This window comes from Ranitomeya variabilis, chromosome 4 (assembly GCF_051348905.1).
Source record: "Ranitomeya variabilis isolate aRanVar5 chromosome 4, aRanVar5.hap1, whole genome shotgun sequence".
In the NCBI taxonomy this organism is placed as follows: domain Eukaryota; kingdom Metazoa; phylum Chordata; class Amphibia; order Anura; family Dendrobatidae; genus Ranitomeya; species Ranitomeya variabilis.
In genome coordinates this window covers 463,910,733-463,931,841 of record NC_135235.1, presented here as the reverse complement: position 1 = coordinate 463,931,841, position 21,109 = coordinate 463,910,733, and the positions used below count along the sequence as shown (strand labels likewise).

At 43.0% G+C, this 21,109-nt stretch overlaps 1 protein-coding gene across 2 annotated transcripts in view; it reads right to left on the bottom strand.

Annotated features, from left to right (window-relative positions):
* Positions 1-21,109, bottom strand: part of SLC12A5 (solute carrier family 12 member 5) — a 124,177-nt gene that overhangs the window by 50,394 nt on the left and 52,674 nt on the right. For both annotated transcript variants that reach the window (XR_013213348.1, XM_077251695.1), the window contains exons 4-7: positions 20,645-20,791; positions 14,469-14,523; positions 13,905-14,035; positions 11,011-11,252 (exon numbers count right to left, since the gene is read on the bottom strand). Coding sequence is in view for 1 of the 2 variants with exons in the window: in XM_077251695.1 (XP_077107810.1) it covers positions 11,011-11,252; positions 13,905-14,035; positions 14,469-14,523; positions 20,645-20,791 (575 nt within the window). In the remaining variant the exon portion in view is untranslated. The remainder of the gene's footprint in view (positions 1-11,010; positions 11,253-13,904; positions 14,036-14,468; positions 14,524-20,644; positions 20,792-21,109) is intronic.

The following is a 21,109-nucleotide window of genomic DNA, read 5'->3' as shown; positions in this document are numbered from 1 at the left end:
GTCGCAGGTCATGGGTCTTGCAACTGGTTAATGACCCAAAACACAGCTAAAAACACACAAGAATGTCCAAGAAGAAAACATTGGACTATTCTGAAGTGACCTTCTATGAGCCCTGACCTAAATCCTATTGAGCACCTTTGGAAAGAGCTGAAACATACCGTCTAGAAAGGCAACCTTCAAACACGAGACAACTGGAGCAGTTTGCTCTTGAGGAGTGGCCCAAAATAACTGTCCAGAGGTGCAGAAGTCTTATTGATAGTTACAGGAATCGTTTGATTGCAGTGATTGCCTCAAAAGGTTGTGCAACAAAATATTAAGTTAAGGGTACCATCATTTCTGTCCAGGCCTATTTCATGAGGGGTTTTTTTTATTCTGTGGCAGCATGGTTGAAAAGTAATGTCTGACTTTCATTTGTTCATTATCATAGATCTTTTATTTATTATTACTTTTGTCAGATTCAAGTTACTTCTGTGACCTTTGTGGGTTTTTCTCTCATTAAAGAGGGGTACCAACAATTTTGACCACGTGTGTAAGTGTCACGCACGCGCCGAGACTGGTTGGTGCGGGCATGCGGGGGTGTGGCCCCACTGGACCACAGAACAAACTACCCTGGAAGGGGCGTAACTAAGTAGCTTCCTAGGTGTTCGCTGGAGCCTCTGATGGTGAGGTCAGACTTGAGCAATAGGAAGCTACCAGGTACCACTCCAGGGTGGTGTCTGGCTGTGGCTGCTGATCCCACCGGGGAACAGAACATAGACAGGCAAGGCTGGCACTCTGGCAGACAGGCGGGCATGGCTGGGACACAGGCAGACAGACGGGTACAACAGAGACACAGGCGGGCACGGCTGGCTCTCTGGTAGGCAGGCAGGTACGGCTGGCTCTCTGGCAGGACAGGTGGACAAGGCTGGTACACTGGAAGAACCGGTAGGGACCGGTCTGCAGGCAGGTATGTAAAACAGGTAAGAAACTGTTCAGACAGGAGGACTTAAGAATAGGTAGATAAAGACCGCAAGAGCGGATGCAAAGCGAAAGCACAGGAGCTAGAGCCAACAACAGAGATGCAGGAGGCGGAGCCAAGAGCAGGAGGCAGAGCCAAGCGCAGAAATGCAGGAGGTGGAGCCAAGAGCTGGAGGCAGAGCCAAGTGCAGAAACGCAGGAGGCGGAGCCAAGAGCTGGAGGCGGGGCCAAGTGCAGAAACACAGGAGGCGGAGCCAAAAGCTGGAGGCAGAGCCAAGTGCAGAAACGCAGGAGGCGTGCCCAAAAGCGGAAGAAGTAGAACCACAAGTAGCCGAGCCAGGTAGAACCACAAGAAGCTGAGCCGCAGAGCGAGAGCTGAGCGGAGCCGCAGAGCAGGGCCACAGAGTGCAGAGCAAAGTCAGAGTACAGAGCAAAGCTACAGAGAGCAGAGCGGAGAGCAAAGCCACAGAGTGCAGAGCTGAGAGCAGAGCAAAGTCAGTGCAGAGCCGAGAGCAAAACCAGAGTGCAGAGCAAGGTCACAGAATGCAGAGCAAGGAGCAAAGCAAGATCGCAGAGAGTGGAGCCGAAAGCAGAGCAAAGCAAAACACAGGGCAGAGCAGAGCAAAGCTAGATACAGAGTGCAAAGCAAGACACAGAGTACGCACAGCAGAAAAAGCAAACCAAGACAGAGATATAAACGGTCACAGGAACAGGACTAGACTAAGACAGAGTCAGGAACCGGACAAGACACAGAGACATGGACACAAGCCAGGGTACGACGCCCCTCTGGGTGGCAGGCATAGGCCAGGGTACTAAGCCCCACTGGGTGGATACATAGGACACAGACCAGGGTACAACGCCCCCTGGGTGGCAGACATGAGAGTAAGCGAGACAAGGCCTGGCACCTCAGCAGCTAAGAACTGACTGAGGGAGTAAGTTGAACAGGCCCCCACCAAGGGGTGGGGATGTCTTAAATACAGGAAGCCTCATGGCGATTGGCCAGGGACACCTTAGCAAGGTGCACACAGTCTCTATAAGAAACAGGAGTTGCTGGCGCCGCCCCCCTATGCACACAGACAGAGCATGCACAGAGCAAACAGCAGACATGAGGGACACAGCATGGAGCTGGCAGCAGAGAGAAGTCACAACAAGGCCCAGAGAAGTAAGTGAGTTTGAGTGTAATGCAGGTGGGGGATGGGAGGCCATGCAGTGATGCCAGCAGAGTTGTTACAGTAAGCAAGTTGAAGATGAAATGATTAGTGATGAGTCAATGTACCTGGGATTGGCTGTTTCTTAGGGAATCCCCACATGTGTTCAGGCTATCTAACAGTCGCAAATAATGCAGCCGCGAGAACTCAAACATAATATACAAGCACATCCAAAATAATCGGATAACACACGAGTGTGCTCGGATAAGGCCTAAAGTTAAAGATGACATATTTCCTGTGTATTTTAGGCAAAATATATTGTCATCTTTTACATTTTAAAATGCATGGTTAGTGCCTAGTAGCACCCCCTTTTGAAAGTATCACAGCTTGTAAATGCTTTTTATAGGCAAACAAGAGTATTTCAATTCTTGTTTGAGGATTTTCAGCCATTCTTACTTGGAAAATTCTTCCAGTTCTGTGAGATTCCTGGGTTTTCTTGCATGCATTTCAATTTTGAGGTCTAGCTACATATTTTCCATAATATTCAGATCAGGGGACTGTGAGGGCCATTGTAAAACCTTCAGCTTGCGCCTTTTGAGGTAGTCTATTGTGGGTTTTGACGTGTGTTTGTAGGAGAGTGACAGTCAGGGGCTTCTCCCTTGATTATAAAAACGATTATAACCTATGTATACAAAAAAGTGTTGTATCTTGCATTGAACCTTATAGGCATCAAAATGCACAGTTAATGTATTGCTATAAAAAAGTGGATAACTCAATGTGTTCTGATAACTGTATTAGGTATAGGGAAAGGATAAGATTAGTACATAGGGCATTAGGTTTAGATTTAGCTATAAGATAGGATTAGGTACAGTGCAGTGGTGGACACAATAATAATAAAAAATAATAAAAAAAATAAAAATAAAATAATAATAAAAAAACAGTTAATGTGTTCAGAAACAGCCCCAGTGTGAGGGGCAGGGTCTGCTAATAAGAGGAACACTTCCTGGTTAATGCAGTAAAGGTACCTTCACATTAAGCGACGCTGCAGCGATACAGACAACTATGCCGATCGCTGCAGCGTCGCTGTTTGATCGCTGGAGAGCTGTCACACAGACCGCTCTCCAGCAACCAACGATGCCGAGGTCCCTGGGTAACCAGGGTAAACATCGGGTTACTAAGCGTGTGTGGGAAGCGGACGCCGGGGGACGCGAAGGTGAGTATGTACTGTTTGTTCTTTTTACATTTTACACTGGTAACCAGGATAAACATCGGGTTACTAAGCACGGCCCTGCGCTTAGTAACCCGATGTTTACCCTGGTTACCAGTGTAAAACATCGCTGGTATTGTTGCTTTTGGTGTCAAACACGACGATACACGCCGGTCTGATGACCAAATAAAGTTCTGAACTTTGTTCAACGACCAGCGACATCACAGCAGGATCCTGATCGCTGCTGCGTGTCAAACTAAACGATATCGCTAGCCAGGACGCTGCAACGTCACGGATCGCTAGCGATATCGTTTAGTGTGAAGGTACCTTAAGACATTAGATGGAGAGAGAGCAGTAGTTGTAGGTCTGAGGGCATCAGGAAATGGGCTGTTCAACAGTAAGAGAACATCAGCTATAAACTTGAAGCAGAGATTCCTGGAATGTCCAGGACCTTCAGTCCAACTGAGAAGTGTGTCTCAATATCTTCCTAGTAGAGGATGTCGGATGGGGAATTGCATAAGGGAGTTCGGACGGGACTCATAGAAGCTGCAGAGTTGGATGCCGTATCCCAGGGGTCAGAGATGCCAGAGAGGAAAGGGATAGCTCAGGGCGAGCGAACTGCGGGCATCAGAACGTGCTGTGCTATGGACTTTGACGATGGATAGGTTTGTGCCCAATACTGCGTGTTTTAATATGATAAAATGGACAGTTAAGTAAACGTCTTTACTATGAAACAATGTTGATGTCCCCTAATGTGTGTGCGGCAGTTCCTGAAATTGAAGAACTGGAGATAACAGAGGCCTGCAACCAAAATGTGAGTGTTGCATATGACACGCATAGTACAGGAGACTTGAAACACCATTAATTTGTAAGGTGCCAGGGTCTGGGAACACAGTAGCCCCTCGCCCATGACTACCTTACACGTGAACCTTGTGTACCTTACAAGTTTAGGATCATTATACACTTGTAGAAGCCATCTTCTTTTCAACTTTTGCTTTTTTACAGATGGTGTTATGTTTGCATCAAGAATTTGTTGAAATTTCATTTAATCCATTCTTCCCCACACCTGCTAAATGTTTCTGAAAGTCTTTCGCAGTCAAGCAGGTGTTATAAATTGCCTCTATAGCAATCCTACAAACAGCTCTCACTAAAACTTTGCTTGGTCTTCCAGACCTTATCTGGACCTCCACTGTTTCTGTCAACTGCCGTTTCTTAATTACATTTTGAACTGAGGAAAAGGCAACTTGCTATAGCCATCTCCTGCTTTGTGGGACTCCACCATTTTCATTTTCAAAGTGACTGGCAGCTCTTTAGAAGAATCCATTACTGCTGTTTCTTTGGCACAAGGTTAGAGGAGGCTGGGTTTTCATAAAGCTGGGAAATTTGCATTGCTTGGCCTTTCCTAACGATGACAGTGAACAAGCCATAACCCTAACAGGCTAATTAAGATCTGAAACCTTGGTCAAAGTTATCTGAGCACACAAATCTTTAAGAGTGCCCAAACTTTTCCATAGGACCATTTTCCTTTTTGTGATTTTTAAAATAAAAGACGTCTATTTGTTTGCCTAAAATACAAAGGAAATGTGTCATCTTTAAGTTTAGACATCATTACATCTTCAACTTGCTTAACTGTTCACAATAACAGTAATTTTGGCCAGGGGTTCACAAACTTTTACATGCCTCTGTATCGTTCTTTTTTATTTTCCTGTCACCTGTTCCAGTGGAGCAATGGTTATGCATATGGACTATTGCTCCATTCTGTAGCCATAGATTTGGCAAAAATAGCCAAACCTGTTGTGGAACCTAAAGCTACCATACATTATCCACCTATCCTGTGGAAAAGTGATAAACTGTGCTCCTGCTCCAACCCCTTTAACATTGCAGAGTCATTATTTATTGACCATTCATTTCTTTCTATGACAGTTCAGAAACTTAAAGGAGTTGTCTAATACTCTTTTGGAATCGCACCTGTAGATTGACAACTTAGACCAACGTCATGGTTGTGCTGCTTGTCTGAAGAGTGCCCTCTCCTATGCTGCAAGCAGAAGCATCTTTATCTTTGCAGTATCAGAGGAACTCAGGGGTGCTAAAGGTGGCCAGATTGCAAAGATTTGACCAGCTTCAGAGCAGCACTTGCAAGCTGTCTAACAAACAGGTTGCATGCAAATGCTCCTTGCCTAGGAAACTGGCCACCTCTGATAGATTAGTTAGCCAATAACTTAGGCTACTTTCACACATCAGGTTTTCAGTGTCAGGCTAAATCCAGCTAATTTTCAAAAAACTGGATCAGGCGAATGTTGCCGTCGGATCAGGTTTTTTCCCATAGACTTGTATTAGTGCCGGATTGCACTGGATGACATTGCGTTTTGTCCGGTTTTCGCCGGATCCGGCAAATCTGCCGCTTCCGGTTTCTTGAAAAAACGTCCATTGCAACATTTTTGTCTCCAGCGAAAAAGCCTGAAGCGCCAGATCCGGCGCTTCCGGCTGTTTGCTACAATGAAAGCCTATGGGAGCCGGATCTGGAAAAAGTAAAAAAAACGGATCCGTCACATCAGTTTTTCAAAATCTGCGCCGGATCCAGTTTTTCCAACATTCGCCGGATTTAGCCTGACACTGAAAACCTGATGTGTGAAAGTAGCCTTAGATAATGATCAGTAAGCTATAAACGGTAATTAATAATCCCTTAATTCTTAAAAAATGGAGAAGTTTTTTAATAAAACGAAAGTCGCAAAGTTACTTATTTTTTTCAAGTACTTTTCAATATTACCCATTTTAGAAGTTGAGAGAAATCCACAGCTACTCTTCAGGTTCAGAATTCTACCAAACAGCGTGCATAACTACTCACACCTGAATTTTCTGCATAACTACTCACACCTGAATTTTCTGCATAACTACTCACACCTGAATTTTCATGTTTAGAGAATGGGATCCTTATTTGCCTGTTTTTTGTCCAGAGGATTTGTGCTCCGAACACTATGAAATGAATTATTTTCTGTCTAATATCACATTCTATAGACAGTACTCTATATATGCACATAAAGTGCACAATTTATAGCTTCATTTCATTGCTTTTCTGAAGACATTTTATTTGAAACTTTATCCACCATGTCCTATCAAATCTCTCAGTGAAAGCCTTAGTTACTAGATTGGGTGGGTGAGGGGGATTTTCTGTATTCTGATAAGATTCAATCCTTTTTCTGGCTTACTCTTTGAATAAAGACTAGCTATGAGGTCACAGTTAAAGCTGCCTAACGGCTCATGCAGATGCCGGGATCTCAATCCGATCACGGGCCACAATATTCGGACAGGCCACAGGTCCCCTGACAGGAGCATGATAGCTTCATATATTTCTATGAGCCTGTCACGTTCAGGTCGGAGAACCTATGGCCAGTCCGTACATTGTGATGACATCTGCATGAGTCCTCCAACTGGATTCACACATCCATGAAATATGGACTGTACTTGAATCAGAAAACCAGGCACGACTGCCGCGTCGCACGACTGCCGCGTCGCACGACTGCCGCGTCTCCCGACGCATACTAACTGCTTCATAGATGCTTATGAAGCAGTTAACTCGGTCAGGAGACCCAGTGGTTGGACCTTTTGACCTGAAAATAGTCAGTATTTCACAGATGTGTGCATCCTGCCCAAACATGCATGGTTAAATTATACCCATCCAATCTGTGTCTTGAGCAGGTATTTAGATTTTCCAACAATTTTTCAAATAATTTAAGTCAATTTCAAAACAGTCAAAATACAAGCAAAAGTAACAACGACAATGATAAAAGAAATCACTAATGATTAATATAAAGTACCTTTGCATTTACAGATTGGCCACCACACTTTTAGCATACAGCACTATAGAGATGACATTTGTGTCTTCATTACAAAGTACTTTTAATTATGGCTTCTGCTATTTTTACATTTCCTCTCCTGCCCAGGAATTAGCACCAGACTGTTTAGCACTGCAGTTTCCTGTATGTACTCTGCGACTCAGCTTCTTTTTAAGTAGAATTTCTGCATATATTTATTGATTTTCATGTGCAATATTAAAGACATCTGGTGAGGATAAACCAAGGGACACATTTATTTCTCAAGCTATAGTATGTACAGCATCTCATTGACTATCTTATTATTTTTTTGTTCAATAGGGCGAGAGATTGGGTATTTTCGCCAATGCAGTCGAGAATAGGAAAAAGGTATTTAGAATTTACAGTCTTGTCACTTTTTACCACCATTTATGTGACTATACTGGCTTCATTAGTCATTTGCAACTGTGGTTTTATACAGTGATGTCGTAATAGAACCGATGGACTGGATACCCAAAAGGCATCTGAAGTGTTTAGTTTTAAAGGCCTCCATATACATTAAATGGCTCTTGGCCTAACGATGCTTCATACGATCATTTTCCAGACAGCAATTTCAGTCATCTCTCCAATACACATTGTTCAGACGAGCGCTCCTATGTTCTCCATGAAAAAGCCACTGGCTCACAGGCACCGCCCCCTGACGAAGCCAACGCGAAACGCGCATTGGGGCTGCACGGTGGAGTGCCAGTGGTCACCGCATTATGGGTAAGATTCCTAGGGTATGAAGGGTTCTGTTATAGTTGGGCATTAATCCCTATACTAATTAGCAATTGCACTTTAGGTACATTTACCACCCCTCCTTCCTGGTTATCTTTTCCCGTATTAATAACAAAGCACTCTGCAGTTTAGATTATGAGATATGTGGTAATATCTGGCTCATCCACCGATCTTCCATCTGTTTCTCCTACTGAATCTCTATGGTTATCAAAACCTTGAATGTAATACTGTTTACTATATATAATATGGATTGTTGCAATAAAATTATACTTTTTTAAAATTTCTGGATTTGAACTCCACTTTCTCTTTTGGGTTATTAGGTTTGCATGCTGGAGTGTCCTTTTTCTTCTTCTGTTTCTGCTCATCCATGGTGTTGAGCATGTGTGACAGAGAAATATATATGTTTCCCGTTATAGTCTGTATATATCACAGGTCGGCTGGCAGCTTATCTCCAGGAGAACACTGCAATCGGCAGTGCAAAGAAGGACATGCCTGATTGTCATCTTCCCCAACAATCACTAAGACAGCGCTGAACCTGTCGATATTGGGAGGTTCAACCGACATTAGTCTAATATGTTTGGGGGTCTTAAGTCTCCACAATGTGTCATGTTAAACTATGGACTAAAGTTTAAGCTCTGCAAGTGACATAGTGGTGTCATTATTACTTTCTTATGTACTATCCATAATCCTGTATAATACTGTAGCTGAAAAGGGGAAATCAGTAATGAAGAGCCATGTATTTTTTATGGTTTTATAGTCATAATAAAATAACAGGTAAAGAGCAGTATAGTTTCAATATTCTTGTCAATAGGGGGCTGTTTAGTAGATATACATTTTTGTATATAAAATTGATAATAGTAGATATATTTTTGGTCATAGAGGACATTTTAGACTATAATTGTTGTGCAATATATGTACAGTTTTCAAGTTGAAAAGCTCTAAGCAGGAAAGGAGGGATCAAAAGGAGAAATCAAAGACTCCAATGTTTTTTTATTTTTGAGCACTGTACATGTCTGTCAGTCTTGTCTAACCATATTCATAACTGGACCTACCAAGAAGTGGTGCCGCAAACCTCACTTCTTGATAGGGGCAGTGTATGGTATACTTACGCTGAAAAAGAAGTATGGACAGCACCTCAAAAAATCATACATTGAGCTAATGCCGCTAGGCAAAAATATGTATATTTCTGAACATGACGTTCTTAGTTTAACATTCTGATCAGACTGTATGACGCCCACAGCCGCGTCACGGCGAACCTCTCGTTTTTTCTGGGCTTGCACTCCTCCCATTTGGCACAGGTGATTTTTAGGTTCAGCCTATTTTTGCTCTCACTTCAGAGCTTGAGGAAGGTGAGTTTCAATGCTCCTTTCATTCGGTGTTGGTGATGTGTGGTGGCCATTGTTACTGTGGTTTTGTTCTAGTGGGGCGGTGCTGTCTGGAATCATTGGGACTCAGTCTTGCAGCATGGGTGCTGTGAGGCACCAGGCTGTCCGCCCTGCCGGTGCATTGTCACTGTGTCAGTGGTTAGCACACGACACCTCTCTTTTAAGGCAACGAAAGTTAGGACCCACTGAGAGGTTCACCATGACATGGCAATGGGCTTCATGCAGTCTGCCCAGAATGTTATACTAAGAACTAGTGATGAGCAAATATACTCGTTGCATGGGTTTTCCCAAGCACGCTTGGGTGGTCTCTGAGTATTTGTGACTGCTCGGACATTTAGTTTTCCTTGTCTCAGCTGCATGATTTACAGTTGCTGGCCAGCCTGAGTACATGTGGGGGTTGCCTGGTTGTTAGGGAATCCCTACATGTATTCAGGCTGTCTAATAGCCGCAAATCATGCAGCGAGTATATTCGCTCATGACTATCAAGAACCTAATGTTCAGGTATATATATTTTTACCTGGCGGCATTAGATCAATGGATGAATTTTTGTAGGTACAGTCCATGCTCTTTTTTTCAACATGTGGCATACTTTCATTGACACTATCATTATTGTACTGATGTATTGAATATACAGTAGGTATACCTTTTACTTAGTGTGAAATAATAAAGGCTTTCCCCCTTATCTCAGTCTGCTTGCTATCTCACCTTATATATATTTTTCAGTCCACACTCATTCTTTGTTTTTTTAAAGGACACTGTGTTCTTAATGTATAACCTTTATTATAATATACATACTGTGTACTTGCCCTGTATGTTGGTCCCCCATCTGATGCTATTTTCATGTGCTTCATTCTGTGCGGCTCCCCAGTTATTTTATGAATTTTTAGTATTTTATTATATTGTATTATTCAATAAAATGCATTTGATATTTCCCCGTGAGTGGTTTCAGCATTTATATTGGTGATTAAAGGTCAGTTTACATGGACTGACCAGTGGCACGATACGACTGCAGATCGGTAAACTTTTAACAATTGGTGGTCATTTGCCTGGTTGCCCATTTACAGAGGCAGACCAAAGCATGTAATGCGCGCTGTACTGGATTGCTCAGTGTTGCCATAATTCTCGGCAGTGAGAGTCTTGTTTACACAGGATGATGCACCTTCGAGAATGATGTACTTTTACGCTACGCAAAAGATTATTTCACCCGAAGGACGAGTGTTTTGCTTATTCATTGGGTGATCTGCAGCCTGTTTACTCTGCAAGATAATTGGCAAACGAGTGTTTTTAACAATGCATTTATCTTGCTGTGTAAACACTAATTTACTGTTATTTGTAGAGTGATATAGTTGAAATAAAGCAGAATTCATTACAACTGACAATGGTCTGATTTATTTTATATCTCTATTCATGAGGAGTAAATAAGAAGAGCTGCAACGTTGGCATAACTCATGGCTATGAGGCTACGAGGTATACCAGATATTTTCTTAAAGATTTAGGGGGGTGAATATTGCTCCCCTAGAGGTAAGCACCATTGCAGGTGTATTGGGAAATATGTTGTATATGCCCCAATACAAAGTTGCGCTCTGTATGACCATTTGTACTTATGCATACAAATTCTGAATGAAACTGTTCCGCTGTGTTTACCTGTGAATAAAAATTGATAATAACAAGCAGTAATAGGAATACAAACTTACAAGTAACATTAAAGAATATTTAAGGAAACTCACGGAAAATCTGGTGGGTCAAAGGCAGACTTAATGACTCCGGCATATATTGAAAAGATTGATAGGATCACACAACCCAAGAACACCAACGCAAACTTATTGACGTACTTCACTCCCACAAAAACCACAACGGCCATGCAGGTTAGCACACATGTGCCATATACACGCATGTTATTAAGTAGTGCAGCAGGCTCCTCACTAGCTTCTTGTGCCTTAAAGACGGCCATATTAGGGAAGAGATATGTCTGGATAAAGAAAGAGATATAGCATATTAAGAAAAATAGTTTTACTTTCAGAGATGTTGTTAACTTGTCTTTTTAACAATTAAGTAGATTTTCCCACAATAGACTTATTACACAAATCTCCTGTCTGACAGGTGGGTGTCCCATCACTGGAACCTATACCAATCAGAAGAAGGATCTTAAGCTCCCCCTATAGATAGAGCTTTGAGTGGCTAGAAGTAATGCATGTATGGTATGGCTCCATTAAAAAGCTTCTTGGACTAAGCTGTCTGTTTCCATCAGCCCTGCAGACACTGAATAAAGCAGAAAGATGCATGTTAAACTCAATGTTTTCAAGTTGTATTAGCTGAGGACAATCTAATACACATTAGACGGTTATCAGCCAACTGATAGTTCACCAACCAATTGTTTGTCCATCAGCCATCTCGGCTGTTTCTCCCATACACAGGAGTTCTCGTTTGGCCAAGAGCATTTGTGTTCTCTACGAGAGAACCGTCATCAGACATCTCTGGCGGTTGCTTATTTTCAGGAGAACAAAGCAATTGGAAGTCCAAAATCAGACAAGCACAATCGAACAACTCCCCTGACAATAAGTCGGCCGGTGGCCCTATATGCATTAGATCAGTGTTCCCCAACTCCAGTCCTCAAGAGCCACCAACAGGTCATGTTTTCAGGATTTCCTTAGTATTGCACAGGTGATCATTGCATTACCTGGAAAAGCAAGAATTCCATCACCTGGGCAAGACTAAGGAAATCCTGACTACATGATCTGTTGGTGCCTCTTGAGGACCGGAGTTAGGGGAGCACTGCATTAGACTGTCGGCAGGACCCGTCAAGTTTGGCAGACATTCGTCTAATGTGTATAGAGGGCTTTAGTGGTCCCTGGAGGGCCTAGTGATGGGGCTCCCGGCAATTAGATATTTATCACTTATTCTGTCAATAGGTAATGAAAGTCTATTGTGGGGAAATCACTTTACAGTTCTTACCAAGCCAGGAAACTACCAATAAAGAACATTTAAAACTAATTTAAAAGTAGTATTATTGACTGAACTTTTCTGGATGATTTCAACCATTGATTGTTTTGGATTGTAGACTTAAGGCCCCGTCACACACAGCGACGCTGCAGCGATACAGACAACGATGCTGATCGCTGCAGCGTCGCTGTTTTGTCGCTGTGTGGTCGCTGGGGAGCTGTCACACAGACAGCTCTCTCCAGCGACCAACGATCAGGGGAACGACTTCGGCATCGTTGAAACTGTCTTCAACGATGCCGAAGTCCCCCTGCAGCACCCGGGTAACCAGGGTAAACATCGGGTTACTAAGCGCAGGGCCGCGCTTAGTAACCCGATGTTTACCCTGGTTACCAAAAAAAACAAACAGTACATACTCACCATCTGATGTCCGTCAGGTCCCTTGCCGTCTGCTTCCTGCTCTGACTGAGCCGCCGTACAGTGAGAGCAGAGCGCAGCGGTGACGTCACTGCTGTGCTGCGCTCTCACTGTACGGCGGCACTCAGTCAGAGCAGGAAGCAGACGGCAAGGGACCTGACGGACATCAGATGGTGAGTATGTAGTGTTTGTTTTTTTTTACATTTACGCTGGTAACCAGGGTAAACATCGGGTTACTAAGCGCGGCCCTGTGCTTAGTAACCCGATGTTTACCCTGGTTACCAGTGAAGACATCGCTGGATCGGTGTCACACACACCGATTCAGCGATGTCAGCGGGACCTCAACGACCAAAAAAAGGTCCAGGCCATTCCGACACGACCAGCGATCTCGCAGCAGGGGCCGGGTCGCTGGTACGTGTCACACATAGCGAGATCGCTACTGAGGTCGCTGTTGCGTCACAAAACTTGTGACTCAGCAGCGATCTCGCTAGCGATCTCGCTATGTGTGATGGGGCCTTAAAGGCTTCTTCTGCTAATCCCAATACACTCAGAATAATGTAGGCTTACTGTTAACCTACGATGGCAAACAACTACAAGCAACAGGGATGAAAGCGTAACTATAGGTAGATGCAGTCATAGAGGCAACTTATATATTTGCTTTTGCTACTTGAATGTTCTGGTTTGGTCGCACTTATCCTTTTTTATACGTGCTCTGTGTTATCGTCTCCACGTGTTGGACCATTTTATGATCTAAGGGTCAAAACATTTGGGCCCTGATTCACCATTGTAGTTTTACTACTTTTCTGGAGTAATTCACCTTTTTGTGAGTGACTTTAGTATTTGTGTCTTATTCTCGATAAATTTTGTGCCACCAAAGTTGTCTTTGTTTTTTTTTTTTCGTCAACAACTTTGCTTATCCAGATATTTTACCCAGATTCATGAAGTGTGACTTTTACCAAATGTCCCTTTTTTTTTTAGCTCATCTCATTCCAGTCCATGCTTGGAGTAACGTTTCTGGAGTTTTTAATTTGCTGTTTTTTAAGACTTTTTAAAGGACTAATAAGTTGCAAAAAAAAAGTTTAAGACAAAAATAAAGAGCATTTTTGATTTTGCACCCAATGAATGAATCGGGTGTGCCATCTGGTGCAATAGAAATCAGTGAGTACCGCAAGTCAAAAAAAGGTAAGTGACTTCAGTAAACCGTAAATGATGAATCAGAGCCTTAAAGTGTAATTTTTGCTTAGAGAGTCACTGATTAAAAACTCACCAAAAGAATCTCGATGGTCCCCAGAATGTACATGGCTCCTGCGAACGTGGTCCCCAAGTAAAAGCAAAGCCCCACAGCTCCTCCAAACTCTGGGCCCAACGAGCGAGAGATCATGTAATATGAGCCACCAGCTACAGAGAGATAGAGTTCTCAGAAGCATGTATTGATGATATGGGCAATATCACACACTGTATCACCGCACTGCACCTCATGATCAATGCACTGCACTCTTCCAGTATAGCTGTGCTTAGTACATTAGATTTACAATGTATTGCTATGCTACGTTATTGCTAAAGACAACTTTATACAGATTGATCAAGAAACTTCATTGCAATCCTTTCCTCCTTCTCTAGGCATTTTCATTACTACACATTCTTCTTACGGACTAATCCCCTTATGCTCCTATTTAATCTGATTGAGGCAAAGCGCCTGCATCTGGCATATAGTCTCCAACACCCCCCACACACATTGCGTCTGCATCCAGCCGTATTGCGCACCCCCACCCAATTCCTCCCACCCACGCACTGCATCCCCCTTATTTTGCTCATCTGAAATTCCCCCTACCTGGCACAACTCCATTGGTAGCGATGGCGCTCATTGAGATAGCAGTCAGCATGGTCTGCAGAGCAAACACAGGTAGGCGCCATGAGCCTGTACCCAATGCATAATGGGGTGGGGTAGATGATGACAGGAGCAGTGCATCATAAGGGGGGAAGACATGAGACGCAATGCATCATGGGAGGATAAGAGAAGCAGTGCACCATGAAGAGATATTGTCTCAGGTACAGTGCGTGGTAAGGTGAAGATGTCAGACGCAGTGCAATGTGGGGGATTTCTGGTGCAGTGCATGGTGGGAGTAAATGATATCAAATGCAGTGCACGGTAAGAGGATGTGGTATCAGGTGCAGTCCATACTCAGACTACATTGCCTGAGATACAACGCCCCCTCAGACAATGGGACCTGAGATGTAGTGCACACTTGCAGTGCACACTTGCAGTGCACACTTGCAGTGCACCCTCAGTCCACATAACCTGAGAAGCACTGCACACGCAGGGAGTGCGACATCAAGCACAGTGCACAGCATATGACACCAGCAGCATACAACCAGGGAGCATGATTTCAGATGCAGTGAACAGTCTGAACATGTGATATCAGATGCAGCGAACAGCCAGAAAATCTGAAATACAAGACTTTCACATTAGGTCATGTAGCATGGTGTGTTTTTTCCATGGAACGCACTGATTTAGCACTTGGACAGGGTGGAGGCTATGGCATATTTGGATGTATTGGACAATTGGTCACTGGTTATGCATGCAAAGGTGGTTAGGGCACAGTCTTTTAAGAAGACTGTAAAAACATAGAAAGTCATATCGGTCTGATGGGCGGTAGGGGGATGAAGGCCAGAAGATCTCTTGGTAGACAGAATTTCAATCACTTAGGATATAAGAATGCGGCAGCTGTTATGTCCGATATCACATGAAAAAGGGGTCATTTCCAATACAGAGGATGCAATGTCATACATAAGGAATGAAACATAGAAGACATAATATCACAGAACAGAACATTAATATAAGAATTAGACACTGACATACCAAGAAATATGATATTGTACTATCTTGTTTGCTATGTTGGTGGTGCATTCACCTGACAGCATAGATAAAGTGCCGCCATAGCCATACAAATGTTGTAAATCACCTTCTTGTGTCAGGAAAACCAGAAAAAAAATCTATATTTTCCTGGATAGAAGAACTCTCCCATCCTTGAACGTTTTACTTATCTAGGGTCAGCTAATGAGGAGAGGTTTACAAACTGCTTAAACGGAATCTGTCAGCATTTTTTTTTTATGTAATCCAAGATCAGCACATTGTAGGGGCTGAGACCCTGATTCCAGTGATGTGTCACTTGCATGTTGTCATTTTGAAACATTCATTTTATGTTTTTGAGAAGTGTAAATGTTCTTTCAAGAGGCTTATAAATTTAGAAAAATGCGATAAATTCGTCAAATCGCATAAATTTGAATAAATTAATTCCCCAACAATATTTTCCTGTTTTTTTATTACATTGACAAACCATGTAGTCTTTCAGCTTATAAAATGGATGTTTTAGCAACACCAAGCAAAGGGCTGTCCTAGAGATGCTAACACTCAATACTGGGGTATGGTATGTATGGAACCTCTTTTTAGTAGACAGATTGGCTACCAATAGTGGAATAGTAGCTGGATTAACCAGTAGAGAGGTGTAAGTTAGGTCTGGTGTGCTAGGGTAGCACCAAGAAGCAGAGGGGTTCAGGTTAGATTATGGTATAGTAGTGTGGCACCGCCCAGCAGAGAGGTTGAAGTTAGGTTATGGTGTAGTAGTGTGGCACCACCTAGCAAAGAGGGTGAGGTTAGGTTACGGTATGGTAGTGTGGCACCACCCAGCAGAGAGGTTAGGTTATGGTGTGTTAGTGTGGCAACACAGGGCAGAGAGGTTGAGATTAAGTTATAGTGTGGTAGTGTGGCAACACCCAGCAGAGATCATGAGGTTAGGTTATGGTGTGGTAGTGTTACACCACCCAGCAGAGAGGTTAAGTTATGGTGTAGTAGTGTGGCACCACCTAGAAAAGAGGTAGAGGTTAGGTTATGGCTTGGTAGTGTGACACCACCCAGCAGAGATCTTGAGGTTAGGTTATAGTGTGGTAGTGTGGCATCACCCAGCAGAGAGGTAGAGGTTAGGTTATGATATGTTAGTGTGACACCACCCAACAGAGATCTTGAGGTTAGGTTATGGTGTAGTAGTGTGGCATCACCCAGCAGAGAAGTAGAGGTTAGGTTATGGTGTAGTAGTGTGGCACCACCCAGCAGAGAGGTAGAGGTTAGGTTATGTGTGGTAGTGTGGCATCACCCAGCAGAGAGGTAGAGGTTAGGTTATGGTGTAGTAGTGTGGCACCACCCAGCAGAGAGGTAGAGGTTAGGTTATGGCGTAGTAGTGTGGCATCACCCAGCAGAGAGGTAGAGGTTAGGTTATGTGTGGTAGTGTGGTATCACCCAGCAGAGAGGTAGAGGTTAGGTTATGATGTGGTAGTATGACACCACCCAGCAGAGATCTTGAGGTTAGGTTATGGTGTAGTAGTGTGGCATCACCCAGCAGAGAGGTAGAGGTTAGGTTATGGTGTGGTAGTGTGGCATCACCCAGCAGAGAAGTAGAGGTTTGGTTATGGTGTGGTAGTATGGCATCACCCAGCAGAGAGGTAGAGGTTAGGTTATGATATGTTAGTGTGACACCACCCAGCAGAGAAGTAGAGGTTTGGTTATGGTGTAGTAGTGTGGCATCACCCAGCAGAGAAGTAGAGGTTAGGCTATGGTGTAGTAGTGTGGCATCACCCAGCAGAGAAGTAGAGGTTAGGCTATGGTGTAGTAGTGTGGCATCACCCAGCAGAGAGGTAGAGGTTAGGTTATGATGTAGTAGTGTGGCATCACCCAGCAGAGAAGTAGAGGTTAGGTTATGCTGTATTATACCAGTGCAAAGTAGGCTAGCCTTAATCGTTATTATTGCACACTTGGCATCACTAGGTACTAATGCATGGTGTCCACATTAGAATGGTTTTCCTTTAGGTCAAGCAATAATTACAATATGCCTCTTCTTGTTGAAATACAGTTATGTGCCAAGGACTAGTGTGAAGGGTAGGTTGTGATATTTATTCCTTAGGTTTTCAGAACAGTGACTTTCACACTTGAAAACATGTGAAAGTAGAATCACCATGTGATGGGAATGTAAATGGATACCCAGATATATCCACAAAGAAATAAGGGTATGATTGTATTTACTGTGGTGTTGCATTCAGGCAAGGGCGACCCGGGGACATCTGACCCCTGCACCCCCATTCGCAGCAGCAGCTGTATGGCAGTACTGACAGCAGGGCAGTCTGCATGATGTATGCTTCCATCCCACCATCTTCTTGTTATTACAGCCTCTTGAGACAATGCAATCTGACAGTGCAGCCATTGGACCAAGGAAGTCTATGAATCTTTTGTCTAACTGCAAGGGTTCATCGAACTATATGTGTCAGCTATGGGAAATTAGCAAATGGTGCAGTACCCGATTTAGTCACTGGATGTCATAACAGACAATAACTAAGATATAACGGCCAGTTACATACAGCAATAGTTGTACTCATTTGGTAGGGTGATATTTCAACTCTGTGTCTTTTCATTCCTTGACCCCATCAAGGGTTTGCCTGAATATCGTTTTTAGGGGGATTCACACAGAATCCCCAAATTCTTTGCAGAAAAGCAATATGAACATAGCCTGACATTCAGGAGGCCTAGACAGTTCTAAATCTTACTTTTAAAGGGATGCTGGCATCAGGATTTAGCTACCCCATCTGAAAGCAGCATGATGTAGGGGTAGAGACCGTGATTCCAACGATGTGCCATTTACCAGGCTGCTTGCTGCAGTTTTGATAAAATCCCTCTTTTATCTGCTGCAGATCTACCAGTTCTCTGAATGCTGAGCTCTGTATAACCCCGCCCACACCTCTGATTGGCTGCTTTATGTGTACACTCTACATAGGCAGAATCATCCAATCAGTGGTGGGGGCGGGATTATGGAGGTCTACATGGCAGCAGGTTTACTAGACTTCTAATGATAATCTCCTGCTGATAAAACAGTTATTCAAAACTACAGCAAGCAGCCCAGTAAGTGACACATTGCTGGAATCAGGGTCTCTGCCCCTTTATTATGCTGAGCTTAGATTAGGTTGCAAAAACACAGGACATTGATTCTCTTTAAAGCTTTGTTTTCTGTTTTATAACTAGTGCAGAGTCAAATGTGATATTTAATACAACGTAATCTATTGTGCTGTTTGTGAACTGAAATAATCTAGCGATACCTGTAGTCCTATGTAAAACCATAGATACTCTGTGATACCTTAAAGCTGGGCTGTGCCAAATGACAGGCTTAGCCCTGATAAGAGGATCATCTCTGTAGAGAGGGCAGTAGGGTTGCATGTTACAATACATGTGTGGTTAACGGAAGCTTTGTTTGCTCTTTGATCAATTTGGCAAATGATTTTCATACATTTTGGCAGCAGAATGTCTTCTACATCGTTAATTTAATAACCGGGATTAGGATGAATGTTTCCAGTTTAGTGCTATCCGAATAGCGCACTCCCAAATAAGAACATGCACTAGAATCCAGAACTAGACGATAATTCAAGAAGCCGTGCTGCTCATTTAAGGATTAGCTCTGGCACTAGCGGTGATCCTATAAAGAGTGGGTGTGATATTAGACACAGTCACTGGCAGTAACATCAGACAAGATCATGGAATCAAAATACTGAATCAATGCGGCGTCACACATTGTCAGGCCACATGACGCCCTTCAGTCATATAATGTGATGTCAGCCACACGGAGAAGGCCCTGTGAACCATCTGATGGACTTCTCAGAAGATATGATGCAATGCACCTATATGGTAACATAGGGGACCGGTTCCGATAAATGCTACTGGACTGAATTGTCCAAATGCTGGAAGAAGAAGAGCTATGGTGGAGGTGGTAGGAGAGAGAAGCCATTCGGTATGAGAGGGTTATGAGAACAGGAATGGGCAGACATACAGTAATACTGAGAAATAAAGGTTGGAAGAAAGAAGAACATAGAACAGTTTTGTTTTTGCTTTTTTTTTTCAAAAAATCCATCATCTAAATGTATATATATATTTCATTCTAGATCTAGCAGCCTGACCTAACCCATTATGTTGTGGGAATGTAAGGAATCTAGGCCCCTATATAGGACCCCCAGCTATAGTGTCCATTGCTTGGCATCTCCTCTCACTGCTGCAGATGTGCTGTGATTGCCTATTACTGGACTGGTATTTATTCTGTTATAGGTATCAAGAGAAAAACTATCTACTTTTAATAGGATGTCAATGGTACTAGTGGAACTAATACATGTATACATAGTGTATGTACAGTGCTCAGCCAGAACAGTAAAACCACCAGTCCTACAAAGCAAGTACACTGTGTTCCATATTTCCATTGTAGCCAACATTATTATTTTTTTTAGCAGTTGCTCTTCGGAGGGACCAGATGGGCCAGTGTTTGCTCCCCCCCTACATCAGTAAGGTTTGGATGCCCCTGAGTCTGGTTCATTGGTTGTCCTTTTCAGGACAACTTTCATCAGGTACTAACTAGAGGGGATCAAATTGATTCAATACAATTCGAAATCAAGTCGAATTTCCAGAAATCCGCAGGTTCTCATTCGAACAATGCGCAGTTTAAAATTGCTAAAAATTGTCATTTTAACTTCCTCTCTCTCTGTTCCTCTGTCTCATTTTTAGGGGAAAATTTGCCAAAGCTTGCGAATTCAAATTTAGAAAGGTTCAATCATTTCTAATACTAACCACTAATAGCCCGGAACATCCCACTGTTTTGGAAATGCTCTGACCCATTCTTCTTGGCATCATCATCTGGTCCTTTTTAGGTTTATTTCCTTGCCCTTTTTCCGATATTTTAATTTCAAGACCTATTCCCTTTGCTACCTAAAATATTCCAACCATCGACAGGTACTATTGATAAGAGATTTTATTGACTTGATCTGTCCAAGGTTTTAATGTTATGGCTGATTGGTTTAGCTTTGTAATGTAGATAAAATGACTACCCAACAAGTTTAGAGTTTAGTGCCATGTGATTAGAAAGCCTCGGTGGAATGACCTGATTTACTGTTCTTCCATCATCCACTACTCCCCAGTCCCATACTCACAGTAGAGCAGCACATCACGACAATAATAAAAGACTCCATGACACCTCCAACTCCCACAACCCAAGTCAGACGTAGGAACAGGATGACACCAAAAATGTTCTGCAAGCAGGGCAGGTAGACACCCATGAACGTTCCCATCCTTGGAGCCTGGGAAAAAGACAATGAATTCTATAAAGTAATGAAATTCTTATACGTGGGAAAAAAGACAAACCTAGATTAAAATGTATTACGAACAGATTGTAGTAAAGTTATAGTGTAGCAACTTACAAAATAAAAAAACATGCAGGTAGCCAAATTTGTTTGGAGGGGAAATCTGCTATAAAGACATGATGTAATTATTAATAACCACAGAACCTTGGACAGAATGGTGGACAGTAAGTATAATGGGATTTTCCAGGGTAAAAAAATATTCATAAATGATCTGTATATGTGACCAGAGCAGTGTGTAATGGGGGCCATCTGACT